The sequence below is a fragment of the Rhizophagus irregularis genome, chromosome 26 (genome assembly GCF_026210795.1).
Source record: "Rhizophagus irregularis chromosome 26, complete sequence".
NCBI classification, from domain to species: Eukaryota; Fungi; Glomeromycota; class Glomeromycetes; order Glomerales; family Glomeraceae; genus Rhizophagus; species Rhizophagus irregularis.
The window spans coordinates 3,218,929-3,237,553 of NC_089454.1; the positions used below are offsets into that span (position 1 = coordinate 3,218,929).

The 18,625-nt window shown below is 28.0% G+C and overlaps 4 protein-coding genes across 4 annotated transcripts; all 4 read right to left on the bottom strand.

Moving 5' to 3' along the window:
• Positions 1 to 1,189: 1,189 nt before the first annotated feature.
• On the bottom strand, positions 1,190 to 5,937 carry OCT59_017858 (uncharacterized protein; the record flags this gene model as incomplete). Its single annotated transcript, XM_066137767.1, has 3 exons — positions 2,142 to 5,937; positions 1,819 to 2,068; positions 1,190 to 1,506 (listed from the first exon to the last, which is right to left on the bottom strand). The coding sequence occupies exons 1-3, from the start codon at positions 5,895 to 5,897 to the stop codon at positions 1,190 to 1,192; spliced, it is 4,323 nt and encodes a 1,440-aa protein (XP_066004311.1). The 5' UTR covers positions 5,898 to 5,937.
• Positions 5,938 to 11,790: 5,853 nt separating this feature from the next.
• Positions 11,791 to 12,589, bottom strand: OCT59_017859 (uncharacterized protein; the record flags this gene model as incomplete). The annotated part of the gene is made up of 2 exons (XM_066137768.1): positions 11,791 to 12,316; positions 12,378 to 12,589. The coding sequence occupies 2 exons, from the start codon at positions 12,587 to 12,589 to the stop codon at positions 11,791 to 11,793; spliced, it is 738 nt and encodes a 245-aa protein (XP_066004312.1).
• A 1,378-nt stretch (positions 12,590 to 13,967) lies between these two features.
• OCT59_017860 (uncharacterized protein) lies at positions 13,968 to 14,396 on the bottom strand (the record flags this gene model as incomplete). The annotated part of the gene is made up of 1 exon (XM_066137769.1): positions 13,968 to 14,396. The coding sequence occupies one exon, from the start codon at positions 14,394 to 14,396 to the stop codon at positions 13,968 to 13,970; it is 429 nt and encodes a 142-aa protein (XP_066004313.1).
• A 1,385-nt stretch (positions 14,397 to 15,781) lies between these two features.
• Positions 15,782 to 16,162, bottom strand: OCT59_017861 (uncharacterized protein; the record flags this gene model as incomplete). Its single annotated transcript, XM_066137770.1, has 2 exons — positions 15,782 to 16,087; positions 16,160 to 16,162. 2 exons carry the CDS (start codon positions 16,160 to 16,162, stop codon positions 15,782 to 15,784), a joined length of 309 nt encoding a protein of 102 aa, XP_066004314.1.
• Between the last annotated feature and the right edge of the window lie 2,463 nt (positions 16,163 to 18,625).

The window sequence follows — 18,625 nt, forward strand, 5'->3', positions numbered from 1 at the left end:
GATTTAATTTATGAAATGTAATTTTATATTTCGAGTTATAGTAACTTGTAAAATTTTGTAAAATATTCTAATTTGTTAATTCCAAAAATTGGCCTATATGTATAAAAAAAAAGCTTACCTTCAAAAGTCTAAGAAGAAAGAAAAAGTGTTAAAGAGAATTAAAAGACATTAAAAGACATTAAAAATGTTGAAGGTTGTCAAAAAATGTTGAAGGACGTTAAAGAACGTTAAAAAAAGGTTATTCGTTATCTGATAAACAAATATGATAACTAATAAACAAAAAAATAATCGGGTGATATCACCTACATTAAATAACTTTATTATCATAAAAATTAATAGGTGATATCACCAAGGCGATTTCACCCTAAGTGAAAATTAGTTGTAATTTATTTAATTTAATTACATTACAAATGCCTTACTTTTGTTAATTTAATAGCATCTCTCATCAATGCATTAGCAGGTAATTCAGGTCTTTTTAATAATTTTAGAAACAGCCAATTCAAATCAATCAAAAAATAAAAACTGAGTTAAAACAATCAGCCATTTACTCTATATATTGTACATCATGTGTTTAGCAATTCTTACTATTTTAACTGAAATCTGCCATTTCTCTATTCTTAATTTACTCATTATAAATAAAAAACATCATTTGTTTATACATTTTATTTAAGAAAAAGCTGAATATATATATATATATATTAAAAAATTTATATAAAAGAGAGATCAACAATTTGCATATTTATATATTGAAGTCATTTTTTTTTTACAATAACTTTCACGGATATGTCAAATAAAAAAAAAACATGTGGTTCATAAATATTTTTATATATTAAATGGGAAATTTGGTATTTTGGATGGGATTGGGGATTTGGGATTGGAATGGAAGTGGGATTTTGGATGGAATGGAATGATGGCCTATTTATTTGGGTGGCAAGTATAGACTTAGGTGAAGTGTACCATAATCATTATAATTTATAAAAAATATTGAAATAAAAATATTTTATAAATGAACATTATTCAATAATAATTGTATTTAATAATATTTATTTTATTGCAAAAATTGTAAATTACATAATATAAATATTTTTCTATATAATAACTGATACTAAATAATTCAATAAATAACAAGATCATTAATCTTCAACAATGCATTCAAAACATTCAGATTTTTCTTGAATGATTTCCTGAATTATGAATTCAGACTTTTCTTGAGATAAATTTCAGTAAATTTAGTGAATTTGCGACTTGTATAATATGCTTGTGGATGAGATTGCATAATAGAAGTGTTTGCTTGTTCTTGTACTAAAGTTTTGTTTTCTTCTACAAATTCAAGCATATCATCTTTTAATTGATTATCATTAATAGGCATTTGATATTTATAATTTTCGTCCCTGTTTATTTCATAATATTTATTAATACATCTAATCCATTCAGATACAATATTTTCAAGCATTCTTATGGTTGGTCTATTGGAGGAATTTGAATCCCAACATTTTTTCATTAAATCTTTATAACATTTTGGAGTATTTTTTATAATTTCAGGACGTTTTTCTTGATTACAAATATCCAAGACAAGTTCAAGATCATGTACTTCATTATTAAATGGAGGAATATCTGATGTAAATTCCCACATTATCATTGAAAAACTATAGATATCACTTGCTGGAGTATAGGGTTCGTTTCTTAATATTTCAGGAGCCATATAAGGTAAAACTCCATAAATTTCATTAGCCTTATTACCAGAATCACTTATAGGTTTACATAATCCTAAATCAATAATAAACAACTCATTGTAATTATCTGACATTAAAATATTACCATCATGAAAATCACCATGAGTTAAATTTGATTCATGAATTACTTTAAGCCCTAAAATAATTGTTTTCAATAATTGTAGCTTATCTTGCCACTTAAATTTAACTATATCAGATAAACATTTTCTCAAACTTCCTTTTTTCGCATAACTCATTACAATTATATAATTTAAATTATTTGGATCTTGAGTAATTCCAAAGAATTGAATAAATTTTGAAAATGAATTTTTCTGACAATTATAATGATATTTCCACTATATAGATGTAAAAAAAATATTAGGTTTTTTGCAAAAGAAAATAAAATTTGCTATTAAAATAATACTATACCTCATCCAGAAATTTACTATTTAAACTTGATGAATTATTAAGTATTTTGAGAACAACCTCATAATCTATTTGTCTATTCCATTGTTGTTTTTTAAAATTCCAACTATAAATAGGTCCATCTAACCAGATAGCTTTATGGATTTCACTAAATCCTCCTTTATCATAATAATCAATACTTGACAATTTATTATAAGGTATCCATTCTAAAATTTCATAACTATTTTTAGCATTTAATTGTGCTTCTTGAATAAATTCATTAATAAATTCATTTTTGCTAGTCCACTTTGAAAAATCTTGTTGAAATCGTCTAGCATTACATTGTTGGCACCACTGCATGCATTCATTACATGACTCAACTTCATTTTTAGGATTTACTTTATCATTTTCTGCTAATTTTTGATACCAATAAAAAGCTTTTTCTAAATTCTTCCTTGTCCCATCTCCATTACTATAACATTTTACTAAATTAAACATTGCCGTTTCATCCCCATTTTCTGCTGTTTTTTGATACCAATGAAATGCTCTTTCTAAATTCTTTTCTGTTCCTTCTCCATTTTCATAACATATGGCTAAATTAAACATTGCTACTTTATTACCATTTTCTGCTGCTTTTTGATACCAATAAAAGGCTTTTTCTAAATTCTTTTCTGTTCCTTTTCCATCATCATAACTATTGGCTAAACTATTCATTGCTTCATCACAACCATTTTCTGCTGCTTTTTGATACCAATGAAAGGCTTTTTCTAAATTCTTTTCTGTTCCTTTTCCATTTTCATAACACATGGCTAAATTACACATTGCTTTTTCATCACCATTTTCTGCTGCTTTTTGATACAAATGAAAGGCTTTCTCTAAATTCTTTTCTGTTCCTTTCCCATTATAATATCTATTGGCTAAATTAAACATTGCACTAGCATGACCATTTTCTGCTGCTTTTTGATACCAATGAAAGGCTTTTTCTAAATTCTTTCCTGTTCCTTTTCCATTTTTATAGCACATGGCTAAATTATACATTGCTTTTTCATTACCATATTCTGCTGCTTTTTGATACAAATAAAAGGCTTTTTCTAAATTCTTTTCAGTTCCTTTTCCATTTTCATAACATATAGCTAAACTATTCATTGCATTTTCATAACCATTCTCTGCTGCTTTTTGACACCAATGAAAGACTTTTTCTAAATTCTTTTCTGTTCCTTCTCCATTTTCATAACATATGGCTAAACTATTCATTGCATTTTCATCACCATTCTCTGCTGCTTTTTGATACCAATAAAAAGCTTTTTCTAAATTCTTTTCTATTCCTACTCCATTTTTATAGCATATAGCTAAACTATTCATTGCTTCATCATCATTTTCTGCTGCTTTTTGATACAAATGAAAAGCTTTTTCTAAATTCTTTTCTGTTCCTTTTCCATTTTTATAGCACATGGCTAAATTACACATTGCTTTTTCATCACCATTTTCTGCTGCTTTTTGATACAAATGAAAAGCTTTTTCTAAATTCTTTTCAGTTCCATCTCCATTTTCATAACATATAGCTAAACTATTCATTGCATTTTCATCACCATTTTCTACTGCTTTTTGATACCAATAAAATGCTTTTTCTAAATTCTTTTCTGTTCCTTCTCCATTTTCATAACATATAGCTAAACTATTCATTGCATTTTCATCCCCATTTTCTGCTGCTTTTTGATACCAATAAAAGGCTTTTTCTAAATTCTTTTCTGTTCCTTTTCCATTTTCATAACATATAGCTAAACTATTCATTGCATTTTCATCACCATTTTCTGCTGCTTTTTGATACCAATAAAAGCCTTTTTCTAAATTCTTTTCTGTTCCTTCTCCATTTTCATAACATATAGCTAAACTATTCATTGCATTTTCATCCCCATTTTCTGCTGCTTTTTGATACCAATAAAAGCCTTTTTCTAAATTCTTTTCTGTTCCTTCTCCATTTTCATAACATATAGCTAAACCATTCATTGCATTTTCATCCCCATTTTCTGCTGCTTTTTGATACCAATGAAAAGCTTTTTCTAAATTCTTTTCTGTTCCTTCTCCATTTTCATAACATATAGCTATATTATTCATTGCATTTTCATCCCCATTTTCTGCTGCTTTTTGATACCAATGAAAAGCTTTTTCTGAATTCTTTTCTGTTCCTTTTCCATTTTCATAACATATGGCTAAACTATACATTGCATTTTCATCACCATTTTCTACTGCTTTTTGATACCAATAAAAAGCTTTTTCTAAATTCTTTTCTGTTCCTTCTCCATTTTCATAACATATAGCTAAACCATTCATTGCATTTTCATCCCCATTTTCTGCTGCTTTTTGATACCCATGAAAAGCTTTTTCTAAATTCTTTTCTGTTCCTTCTCCGTTTTCATAACATGTGGCTAAATTAAACATTGCTTTTTTATCACCATTTTCTGCTGCTTTTTGATACCAATGAAAAGCTTTTTCTAAATTCTTTTCTGTTCCTTCTCCATTTTCATAACATATAGCTAAACTATTCATTGCATTTTCATCCCCATTTTCTGCTGCTTTTTGATACCAATAAAATGCTTTTTCTAAATTCTTTTCTGTTCCTTCTCCATGATAATAACATATAGCTAAACTATTCATTGCATTTTCATCACCATTTTCTGCAGCTTTTTGATACCAATGAAAGGCTTTTTCTAAATTCTTTTCTGTTCCTTCTCCATTTTCATAACATGTGGCTAAATTAAACATTGCTGTTTCATCACCATTTTCTGCTGCTTTTTGATACCAATGAAAAGCTTTTTCTAAATTTTTTTCTGTTCCTTCTCCATTTTTATAGTGTACTGCTAAATTATTCATTGCACAAGTATGACCATTTTCTACTGCCTTTTGATACCAATAAAAGGCTTTTTGTAAATTCTTTTCTGTTTTTTTTCCATTATAATAGCTATTGGCTAAATTAAACATTGCTGTTTCATCACCATTTTCTGCAGCTATTTGATACCAATGAAAAGCTTTTTCTAAATTCTTTTCTGTTCCTTTTCCATTTTCATAACATATAGCTAAATTAAACATTGCTTTTTTATCACCATTTTCTACTGCTTTTTGATACCAATAAAAGGCTTTTTCTAAATTCTTTTCTGTTCCTTCTCCATTTTCATAAAATATGGCTAAAACAAACATTGCCATTTCATCGCCATTTTCTGCTGCTTTTTGACACCAATGAAAAGATTTTTCTAAATTCTTTTCTGTTCCTTCTCCATTTTTATAACATATGACTAAACTATTCATTGCATTTTCATCACCATTTTCTGCTGCTTTTTGATACCAATAAAAGGCTTTTTCTAAATTCTTTTCTGTTCCTTCTCCATTTTCATAAAATATGGCTAAATTAAACATTGCTTTTTCACTACCATTTTCTACTGCTTTTTGACACCAATGAAATGCTTTTTCTAAATCCTTTTCTGCTCCTTTTCCATGATAATAACATATGGCTAAACTATTCATTGCTTCTTCATAACCATTTTCGGCTGCTTTTTGATACCAATAAAAGGCTTTTTTAAAATTCTTTTCTGTTCCTTTTCCATCTCTATATCTATTAGCTAAATTAAATATTGCTACTTTATCACCATTTTCTGCTGATCTTTCTAAAGAATTAATACATTCTTTACGCCATAATTCTTCAGTATATGGTTCATAACAATTTTTGGTATTTATCGTATCAGTATCTTTATCTGGGATATTTAAATTATTAAGGTTAGTTCCCATTTGGTTATTTTAGAAATTTATTTTATTAAAATAAATTTTTTTAAAAAAAAATTTTATTTTTTTTTTATTCAATGTGCCATGAATGAGTTACTAAAAAGGGAATATTTGACCAAAAGTAGAAATTACAATAAAAATGAATTTTTTTCGGGTCATTTTTTCCGATGCACTGATCTGCATCGTACCAAATTCTAAAAAAGTTTCTATTGAAACAGATTGGTCCGATGTGTCGAATTTCACAGTGTTTCATTATAGTAGCCATACGCAAAATTTCAAACAATTTATGTATTTTAACATTCTATTATTTAAATAAACTTAATTAAAAGCTCTATTTAAGTAGAATCTAAATAAAAAGATGTTAATTTAAAAATAAACAAGCTTAGTTTTTGAAAAATTTTAAAACTATTAGAAACATTTTTATCAGCATGTTCTTCAATGAAATTGGTAGACAAATAAATTGGTATGAATTGATATTTTTACAAATAAAACTTATTATATAGGTTTACAAAAATCGTTATACTAATATAATTGTAATAATTACATTCAGTAGTAATTTTTTTATGTTCTCAAAAATTTGACGATACATAGTATAATAAATGATTATTATAAATTAAGAATCCTGTCATACTCACAATTATACTTACAAATACACAAATAGTATTAAAAAAGAACTTTTTTAAAAAAATTTTCTGGGTATCATAACTATAACTATTATATGCTTAAAAAATAATAAAAGTAAAATATATAAATTAAATCTATTTTTGATGAAAATAGATCAATAAATGAATCCTAATTTAGGAAACTTGGAATTGTTTTAAAAAATAATTTGAAATAATGAATACAATTTTCCTTTTCTCTAAATTTTTAAATTACAGATATTTATGTAATAGTCATGTGCATTAATTTAACTTAATTGTAACAAATTTTTTTTTATTAAATTCATAAATAATGATTGTTTAACCTGACTTTTTGCATTTCTTAAATGTAAAATCAAACAGTATTAACGTTCTGTTTTCAAAAATTTATATTGAAGGTTAAGTTTTTTTAACTATATTTTACCAAATTTAAATTCTTTTAATTATCTAAACAGTGAACGGATTTTATTTTATTAGATAATTTTATAAAACTTCGTATTTATTAATTTCTCTACATAATGGTTAAAAATAAATATTAGTCACGTGACCATGCAACGCAATTTATGATTTTGAAAAAGGTTCACGAATATTGTTTATCAAATTAAGACCTATAAAAAGATCCATTTAATTTCGGTGGTTGGTCATTTAGAGGTAAAAATGAATCAAATTTTAATCAAGCTGAAGTAAAAAGAATGGAACCATTTATACCGACCGGCAAGTGAGCCATTAAATGTTTTAATTTCTGAGTAGTCATGTCATATGTCGTTATAAGGATAAAAACCATTTGATTCCATAATTTCTAGTTCAATTAAAATCTACAGTAAATTAATATATTTTCAAATTCTGCAATATTTTTATCATTCAATGATAATTGAAGATAACTAAGATTCTATAAATTGCCTGGATAAGCTTTTCATTATCTCTGGAATGTTGAAAAAGAATTCTGATTTCAATAAGTTAAATATAACCAATTTGCAACCTTGTATTTTAAACTTACAAAATTTACAAGGTAAGAAAGATAATTTGTAATAGGTATTCAATATATTTTTAAATACTGGATTGTATCTGCACAATTAATTAGCGATTAGTGATTTACAATATAACTCATTACTAAACATATTATTAGAGTTAACAATGACTTACTTTAGGTTTCTTTGAGTTTCAATTAATCTAAGATTCCAGGATTTTTCGTAATGTTATTAATTTCAAATCTCAACTTTTTAATTGATGTGTTTATCATAGCCAATCTCTCTAAAACATTACTATTGATTTCAGTTCAATATTACAAAAAAAGTATTCAAGTTCTAAAATTTCTGAAAAACAATGCTCAGTCCCTGTAATATAAATATGGGATAGCTTGTGGATAGCAATAGAAACAAATTTTGTATTCATATTAAATAGATTCAATATTTCATTTCCTACAATATAAATTTTGGACTCTGGATATTTGAAAAAATCGTGCATGATGCTATCTAAAAAACATTTCCAAAATCTGATATAATTAAAAAGAGTTTGCTGATATGGTTGTGCAATAAATTCAACCCCTTGATTCATCAAATTATTTCTTGATTCTTCCGACAAATGTGAAAGTATTACATTAAAAAAAACATGTTCGTTAATATCTTGTTTATTGGGATTTTCCATAAAATTGGAATGAATGTTTTACACCAAGTCCTATTAACCAAAAGGCATGAATAAAGAGTCTTGTTATCATCTTGCAATTCCTCCAATATTAGGAGCATTACGTCTTTGTTAAGCCTTGCCATTTTTTTTTTTTTTTTTAGAGAAGAAAATTGGTCCTTTTTTTAGATGGAATTATGGCGTGAAATGTACAACAAACAAATGATCAATAAAATGAATGAGAAGTCATTTATGCATTGTGTAAATCTTGATATATTAACTGGAGGATTGATTAATCAACTAATTTAATGGAATTTTTTTTTTAAAAGAAAAATAAAACAAGAATTTATGAAATCTGGTAAAATTCGGTAAAAAACTAAAGTAGGGTTAAAAAAAATACCGGAGATTGGAGCGTTATTTTCAAAATTTACCATATGTAAAGCATGCAGCTTGCTTATGCCACGAATTTCCTTTTTTAACATCTCTTAAACAAAATATGTTTCATTCAATTAAACGTTAATATATCCATAAAATTTACACATAAGATTTTGGAGTTTCATCATTTCTTTTTTTTAATGTATGTGTTGTATAAATAAGAACTTTATAAATAAATTTGAACGGTGTTTAAAATTTTTTAAACGTATTACGATAAATGTAATTTGATTGGTTCGGAAAGTAAAGTTCAGTGCCTGTCAATTCATGCATGTGCTTTGAATGATGAAATGTGGAATAAAAAAGACCAGGATCGGAGGCTATTTTTATTAGTTCACTACATGTAAAATATAATAAGCGACTAATAATGCTACTAATTTATTAAGAATAACAATAAATTAGCGACCAAAATGGGTCTGGTTCATCTAGTAGATCTAGTAGATCTATTAGTAATAGGTTTTGGGCGTTTTAAATTATTAAAATCAAAAGAGCGTTTGCCGCTAGTTTATTATTGTTATTTTTGTTGTTGTCGTTATCCATTGATAAAAGATGACCATAAAAAATAAATATTGAATATGGGATATTATATTATAAAAACTTTTTATTTAGATACTATTTAGTTTGGATCTAATAAGTATTGATGCTTACTTCCATCTTAGACGGGTTAGTAGATAAAAAAATAACATATAGTTATATCTATTGTATTTTTTTTATTTTTTTTATATATGTTATTATAAATTTCATTAAAATAATTAAAACTAACAAATATACATTTATTAAAACAAATAAACTATTGTGAAAAGTATGTGCTATTCCCTCTATAGTAGTAGTTTTTTTTGTATATTATAAAATCTGACAAAGAAATACGTGTTATTAACAAAGATATATGTAAAAATATTTATATTTAATTTTATATATGTATTGTCAGTGAAACGTTTGTCGGTGAAATGATTGTCGGTGAAATGATTGTCGGTGAAGTAATTGAGACCCACCAAGATTGGCAAATTATTTTGTAACTTCTCATTCAAAATTACTTCATAAGACTTGGCGTTCCAACAATGAGCTTCCTAAATCAATTGTCTAACGATCAATATAAAAAAAACAAAAAAAAACTAGAAAATAACAAGTATTAATAATTCTAAACGGAAATTGTTCTCCGAATCACCAGATTACGCCTTATCATTATGTAGAATTAAAATATGTGCATGCTTACGATCTTACTATTTTTGGTCTCATTAATACATTATTATGTTCTTATTTTTTTCCTCTGTTAATTTATTTTATTTAAAATGCCAAAACCAGAATATTGACAGAGATGCATGATGTAACATAATAAAAGACACCATGATCAAGTGGTATTGGTCGTACATGGTCGTGCATGGTCGTACATAGTCGTACACACAAAATTGCTAATTATTACATGCGCAGTGATTGATATTGTTGTCAAGTGGGTATGTGGAATCTTCTTCAATTTGAATCTTGTTTTCGACATTTTCTTGATCACTTGAGTCCTCAGCATTTGACGGTATTAATTCGTTGTTAAAAATAAGATTAACATGGATAATCTTTAGTATAGCAAGAATACTATGACATCATTTTGCAGAATTAAATCTTTTTATTATTGTTTGTATAACATATAGGATATTTCACGTCTGTGCGCATGAAATATATTTTTTTAAACTCGTTATACGGGTGGTACATCTCTCCATTCCGCAGATCGGCGGATATGTGACATTGTATTAATTTTTGAAACTCATCAAATGATTCATATCCATATGTATTACAGATTGAACAGAGATCCTCTTTATATATATATTGGTTTCCTTGTAATATCCATAAAATGTAGTTCTTTTAAGTCCATCAGGATATTCTTCATGGAACTGTTCCCACAAATCTTTTTGGTATTTTTCAGATAATATACAGGTAATCCACTGGCATTATCTGTTTTGTAAGAATGTTTGCTTTATTCTGAAAAAATTTTCAATTTGATCCTTTTTTTTCAGGTGATAGTTGTTAAGAAGTAATTTTCGGTTTTTCCATTTGAACACCTCCTGGACCATTAATACGTACATAATAACGTGCTTAATTAGAAACCTAATAATTACAGGTATTATATAAATTTATTTTATAATTTTAAAAATTTCGATACTAACCGATAAATTTCGTTTTATCGTTTCATATGAAAATGTATCGGCAATAATAGATAATATTCTTCTTTTACCAACAATTTCACGAATATTACTAACTATAAAGCATCATGAAATGCATTCCAAAATTGCTTTGTATGGTTTTCAGGAGTAGTATATCTTTGATTTTATCTGGATCTTTTGACCGCGTCCAAAATTGAAGCTAAAAAAAATTTTCAATTTAAAATTATGTAATTTTTTTTTAAAAGGTGTTATCTTAATAAAACCAGCATGACGCAATAAAGCTTTCCACGCTCAAAATTCACGATCTTGATAATATTTCTTGAAATTCCTTATAAATTCTAACAATTGCTTCATCATCGCCAAATTCTTGAAAAATAATGGTTATAATCATGTATAAAAGAACTTTTATACCCCTCACCCGCATAATTCCAATCAGGATTTTTTGATACACCAATACTAAAAGCCATTATACTCAAATTCTCTGCCTTAAAAGCAAAGGGACGAAATATACATCTGAAAGTAATGTTTCAGATATATGCGAAATGTCAAATCCCATTACTTATTGTACTAAAATGTGAAGTTGTGTTAATAAGTGCTGCGATTACGTATTTTCTCTCTACAAACGTTTTTATGAAATGCCTGTCGAACCGGTCTACTTCGTAGCTCCGCCTTTAGTTATTGGTTAAGTGTGGGCACTATAAATTTCATTGCGAAGACAAGGTTGCATTGTTCACCCAAAAACGGTCACGTAGAACAAGTCCTAAATAAGCTACATTGCCGTCCATGCTTAAGGACTGAACCTCTTAAATTATATGTTACAAAAGCAGACGAGCAATTAGCAACTGATCTAAACGAAAAATTACATCATAGATTAGTGTCCAAGTATATAATATTGTGGAATTTATATATTGAATAACATAATCATTAATCGTTACAATTATTTAACTAGTATCATATCTGTAAATTATGGGACGAAAATGAAACGATCAACGAAAGACGCGTTTTTTTGACATTTGAAAATACGTGAACAGATTAAAGAAAAAAGATCAAAATCACATTTTATTTTTTATTTGAAATGAAATCACTATGTTGTTCTATGAGTTTTTTGCGCAAATATCCCCAACGACGGTCTGTCATCTCTTCTTTACTTTTGCAGGCGTCCTTGTAAGCTTGACATTTTTGTAAAATAATGAAATTAAACTTTTCACCAGTGTATGGGTTATTTTCGTTCTCCATTTCCTTACATTTAGAGGTTAGAAGTTTTAGACGATGATCTTGGGCACCTTTCTCATATTCAGCTTGATAACCTTTGTACTCTCTTATCTTATCTTTACGGAGCAGTATGTCCCTCAATTTTCTTTGGTATGCATTTGATTTCTTCGTACGCCATTCGTCCCTCTTCTCGGGTAAGAGTGCATTATACTCGTTTCTTGCTGAATCAACATCACTTTTCAAGTAGAATTTGCAGTTTTCAAACTTTTTATTGTATTTGGATAAAGGCGTTTTATCAACAAGGAGTTCCTCATATGGCAATTCACAAGGTGGTGGAACTGATGAGAAACGAGATTCGATACATTTTCTACAGCTTCGTACATTCCAAGCCGAATAAATTTTTATCGAGTTTTTGCCCGGTGGGATTTTTTTACAAAATTGACATTTCCTCCCTAAAACAAGAAAGATGTATTCCTTCGCGAGGTTGGTCTAAAAGTGTTTTATAAATGTCTTTGCATGTTCGAAGAAGACACAAGATGTCCTTCAGTTGAAGTTGATGGCAGATACTATCTAAAATAGAAGTTGATGTGTTATTCGAGTTAGAAAATTTTTTTTTTAAAAATTCAATGAATGTGTTCTCTGCCATTACAATTTTTGCGGAAAATTTTTTAAAAAAATTACAAACCCTTTTATATGAATATATGACATTGGAAAGTTCTGGAAAAAATGTCGATATTAAAATGTATGAAATAATACAAGACTGGAAGGATCTGGAAAAAAATGACGAGTGGCGTAGCACGAAGAACCCTAAACCTAAATAGTTTAGTGATTGATGTTAAGACATTTTTTAGAACTCGTGACTGCAGTCGGTCAATTTCCAAAATTAGATTGTGTAACAAAATATCTTCTAGAATGATCTGCAATTTACACATTAAACTTTATATGTCGGATTTGTTGCCAGGTTACACATGATCTGTGCACATGATCCGGACGATTATTTTCGGTAATTATTATATACGGGGTTTAAAGTTACAATTGCAATCACCATTGCAAGAAGACAAAGTAAGAATTCTTTGATTTTTGTTTTAATTGCTTAAAAAAGCCACTAAAAGCCACTAACACTATTATTTTGATACTTACAGTTAATGACCAGTTGCAATTTTTTAGAAGAACCAAATGTTTCTTCTTGCGTGTCAGAAATCCTCCAAAACATGCCCTTGAGGAGTTGATACGACAAATAAATCAAGTGCAATCTTAACTCAGTTGAAGGTTTAGAATGGTTATTAAGGATCAGGTTTAGGCAATTTGAAGATTTCAGAAACAAGTTTCTTGACGGGATAGAAAAATTGGTCAATTTGTTCAAAGAAAAAAGAAACAAGTAATTATTTCTTCTCTTTTTCTTTTCAGCTTTCAATTGACAGATATGATTATTTAACCGAAATATTATAATAATATTTTGTGACAAGGTATTCTTGAAACAACTTTACTGCAGAAAGAAGTTATTGATGATTTTATTGATGAAGAAAAATAATAATTGTATTATGACGCTGGTTGAATGCTGTGAAAATTGATGATTTAAGAAAAGAAGATTCAATGATTTATTTAAATAATCTCGTTAAAAAAGCTGTAATTTTTAATTATAATACCAGAGATCCAGAAAGACTGAAAACTTTGGACGTAATGACAAAAAATTTAGCAGTTTCATCTAGAAATGGCTGAAACTTCGCTAATAATTTACAATTATAAAAATTCGGTTAGATATAATATTTTTATTAAAAGGCAAAACAAATAAAATTACATGTTTCTCATCACCGGCCGTGTGATTCAAATCTGAAAACTCGAAAATTTTATTATTTTTATCACGTGATCAATATACTAATAAAATTTTATGAAGCAGGTTAATATTTATATTATATTAATATCAAATACGCAAAATATCAATTACAAAAATTGCACTGTAATTACTATATATAAATTTGCATTAATCTTAATTTTGTGACATAGATATACCGTTTGCCGTTTGGCTAAGCTTTTTTGGCTTTTTTCTTTTGATGTTCTTCACCGCCAAACTTTAAACCTTTTTCACGTTTTCGCTTAAATCCGGGACCTGTCTCACATTCATTACAGTATGGATAGGTATCATTGCTACTTGGAATTTCAATGTCAGCAATGCCACAATTAAAGCATACTGCCATGAAACATTTGGCAGAGTAATAAGTTCTTCCCATTTCCTGTTGACAACTCAACTTTGCATTTACAAAAATATCTTTAAACAAATCTCTAACCATTTTGTTTTCTTGATCTTGTTCCATATTGCTTGTACCTTCCCTATTTGTATTCAAATTTTCTCTTGCTTTTGAGTTTATAGCAAAAGATAAATCCGTAAGATCCGCAAAAGTAGCACCACAACTATAATCAACAGTCTCTAAAAATGAATGCAACTTTCGAATCATCTCCTGTTTGACTTTACATTTAGAATATAAAACTCTTGGTCTATTGCATTCAATACACAAAACACATTGACCCACATTACGAACATATTGTTGTGTTAGTTTTAATTGTACAGAGGGCGATCAAAATTATCCGGCCACTTTGTTTTGGCAAATTTATGCCGATCATGACGTAATAACATGATGTAATCAATACATTATTTTGTATTTATAATCATGATAAACATACCCCTTAACTTCATATTTTCTAGAACATTCTAAAAATATGAAGCCACTTACCCCAAAAACGCGTGGCGCAATTGTTTATGGACATAATTGTGGACAATCAAGTCGTACAATTGCTAAACAGTTGGGATGTGGGAAAACAACTGTTAATGATATACTTAAGCGCTTTCATGAAACACACTCCTTAACACCAAAAAAACAAACTGGTCGTCCACCCCTTCTTAATTCACCAGCTCAACAAGAGCTTAAAGAATTTGTTCAAGAAAATGGTGAAAACCGCCGACTTTGCACGAAAAAGCTTGCTACAGTATGGACAGCACGTACAGAACAACCTGTTTCTGCTATTACTATACGCCGTAACCTTAAGAAAGTTGGGTTAACAGCTTGTATACCTCGTAAAAAACCTGCACTGTCAGAAGCACATTGTCAGGCTCGTCTTGAATGGGCCCATGCGCATGAAAATTGGAGTGCAAGAAAATGGAGACGTGTGCTTTTTTCTGATGAAAGCACTTTTACACAGTTTCAACAAGGACGTCAGGGAAAGGTATGGCGTGAACCTGGGGAAGAATTAAATCCTGACTGTATTTCAGTTACTGTAAAGCATAGTCCTAGCAAAATGTTTTGGGGGTGTTTTTCCTGGAATGGACTTGGACCAATTGTTCCATTAAATGGTTCAGTTACTGGTCAAACACACGCTATAACCATTAAGGATTATGTTGTACCTACTTTACAAAGGCATTTTCCACAAGGTAATGGGATTTTCCAAGAAGATAATGCCCCACCACATCGTTCAAAGGTTGCTACGGCTGCACACGAAAACGCTGGAATTGTGGTGCTTGATTGGCCTGCCCAAAGTCCTGATCTCAATCCAATTGAGAACCTTTGGGCAGAAATGAAAATGATGGTTCGCCGTCGTACACCACCACCATCTAATATTAAAGTGCTTGAAAAATATGTTAAAGATGCGTGGAAAGATATTCCTCTGGAATATTATAAAAAATTGGTTAATAGTATGCCTAAGAGAATTGAGGCAGTTATTGCCGCAAATGGCAATAGAATTAATTATTAATTTTTACATAATTTAATAAATTAAATCATAAATAAAAACATTGATTTTAAATTTTTATTTTTTTTTCATATTTTTATATAAAAATTTTTTATTTTTAAAGTGGCCGGATAATTTTGATCACCCTCTGTAAATCATTAGAATCAGTGGTATTATTATTAGATTTGCTTTTGAGTGATGGTCGGTGCTTTTCATCAGTTTCCTTTCCATATATTTCTTTAAATGGCATATAGTGATTTTCATTACCAGGCACTGGATCAGGAAAATTGGCTAATTTTTCAAACATTTGTTTATCCCCAGAAAGTGGCTGACAAATTTCGCAAAACTCATTACCACACTTTTTTATTTCAAAGAAATAGTGGCGTTTTTGGCAACAATGATCGTAAAATTCATTAAATTTTGACTGTAAAATATAAGAATAAAATTAGTAATTATGTTTATAAATTTTTAATATGTCAATAAATTAAATATTTACCATATTTTTAACATGCTTAAATTGTCTAGTAGTATCTTTATTTAAATCAGGATCCAATTGTAAAATTGATTCCCACAAATTGTCAATTTCCTATTCCGTTGCAGCATCAAATGTTTTAAATGCTTTACAGAAACCTTCAATTTTCATAAATATGATAAACATATAATTGTTAGATAGCAGTCATATTTTCGATATATAATAAAAATATTTTAGTACATGTTATATAATTATGAGATGATCAACAGATGTATAAAACATGTTCGTAATTTCCTCGATTTACGCTATTAGATAATAGTCATATTGTTGATATATAATAAAAATATTTTAATACGTGTTATATAATTATGAGATAATCAACAGATGTATAAAATATGTTCGTAATTAACCTGATTATGCTATTAGATAACAGTCATATTTTCAATATGTAATAAAAATATTTTAATACACGTTATATAATTATGAGATGATCAACAGATGTATAAAACATGTTCGTAATTTCCTTGATTTACGCTGTTAGATAATAGTCATATTTTTGATATATAATAAAAAAATATTTAGTGCTCCGCAAAATTCGGGTCTAACCCGGATAATTCAACCCGAGTGAATTTTAAATCGGGTCGGTACTAACAATTTTAATAACCCGTGACCCGCATGATCCGACCTGTCGGGTCGGGTTATTCATTTCCTTAACTCGGGTTTTGACCCGAATTAGACCCGGATGGTCATTAAAATCACTGATCACATATTGATTACGTGTTAATATTGATTATGTTTATATAATTTTGCTAGATGAATGAGGTAGTATATCCTCACTTAGCGAAAATTGCTAGAGACACCTTGCAATTACAGGTATGTGTATGAATTATTATTATTATTTATTAACATTACATAAGTTGATTTTGATGATTAATAAAGCAACCAGCGCTCCAGTAGAAAGAGTATTTTCCGGTGGAACCGATTTGATAGCTGCAAAAAAATGTAGTCTTAAAGCAGATACAATTAGAGCATGCATGTGTTTAAAGTCCTGGCAGACATAAAATATAGTCAAATTTCTGTTAAAGTAAGTGATACAATTTCGATTTTATAGTTCAAATATAAAGCAATAAATAAACAGGAATTGAAGATATTTTTAAATTCGTGCTTAGCTTTAGTTTTAATAATAAAAAGTTGGGTGTCATCTTGTAGATCAATTACCTTGCGTTATTGAAAAAATTATATTTGAAAAAATATTTTTGATACATTACTAATATTATCCAATGAAAATTACTAAAATTTCGGGTCTAACCCGGGTTATTCAAATTAAATATACTCGGGTCGGGTTAAAATTGGATCATTTCTATTTTTACCAGGTCGAGTCGGATATATTCTCCAAACCCGACTGAATCCGACCCGGTAGGAGCACTAAAAATATTTTAATATTCTTTGCAGAAAACTCTTAGTTTTCGTAAAATATGTTAGACATAAAAAATGACGAGAATTAATGATATTGGTGAATATTTTTGTAATATGAACAAAACAATTTTACAATATTTTCAAAATATGTTAAAGATGAACTTGAATTAACAAATATTTTCGTAATATGAATACAATATTTTGAAATGCATTAAAATATGATTGATATTAGCGAAACAGTTATTACAATATTTTGAAATATATTAAATATAAAATATAAACTTAAATTAATGATATTAGTGAATTCTAAGAATGAATAAAATATAGCTACTATTTCAATTCCCTATATCAAAATTCATAAAATCTTTGAAATATAATTAACACATGAATAAAATATAGCTACAATATCAATTACATATGGCAAAATTCATATAATCTCTGTAATATAATTTGACATATCTTTCTCCTATTTTAACCTGATTAACCACGCACTTTAAGATGATGAATTACTTCTCCTTAATTTGGTTCATTAAGGAGGTTCCTAACATAATGTTAGTGTTTCATTCACTTATCCGCTGGCGGTCAGACTAAAATATTCCTTACTAACTTTTCATTCTTTCTTACTTTTTACACCAATAATAATATAAAAAATTTTTAATACTGAAAAAAATATCGGCTATATTTATATTAATTTAGAATCACGTGTATCATGTAATTAACCTGATTAAAGCAATACTAATAATAAATCCGCAGTTTGGTCTTTTTTTTTTAAACTTTTTTTAACTCTTTTTTTTAACAAAGTTTATTTTATTTTATTTTATTATTTAAACTTTTAACTATTCTTTTAATTTTTTCTAACACTTTATTAATGTTATAATATATTTCAACACCATATGGTCATTACTTTGTTATTTTTTACTCTCTATTTCCTATTTTTCTTCTTTCAATCATTCCCTCCTCTCTCTCATACATAGTTTTAAAAAAAAAGTGAAAAGTACCCACAAGAGAAAAACAAAAATTCTTTAACATTTTACATTTTGATTTTAGCTTCCATATTGAATTTCATTCATTTGA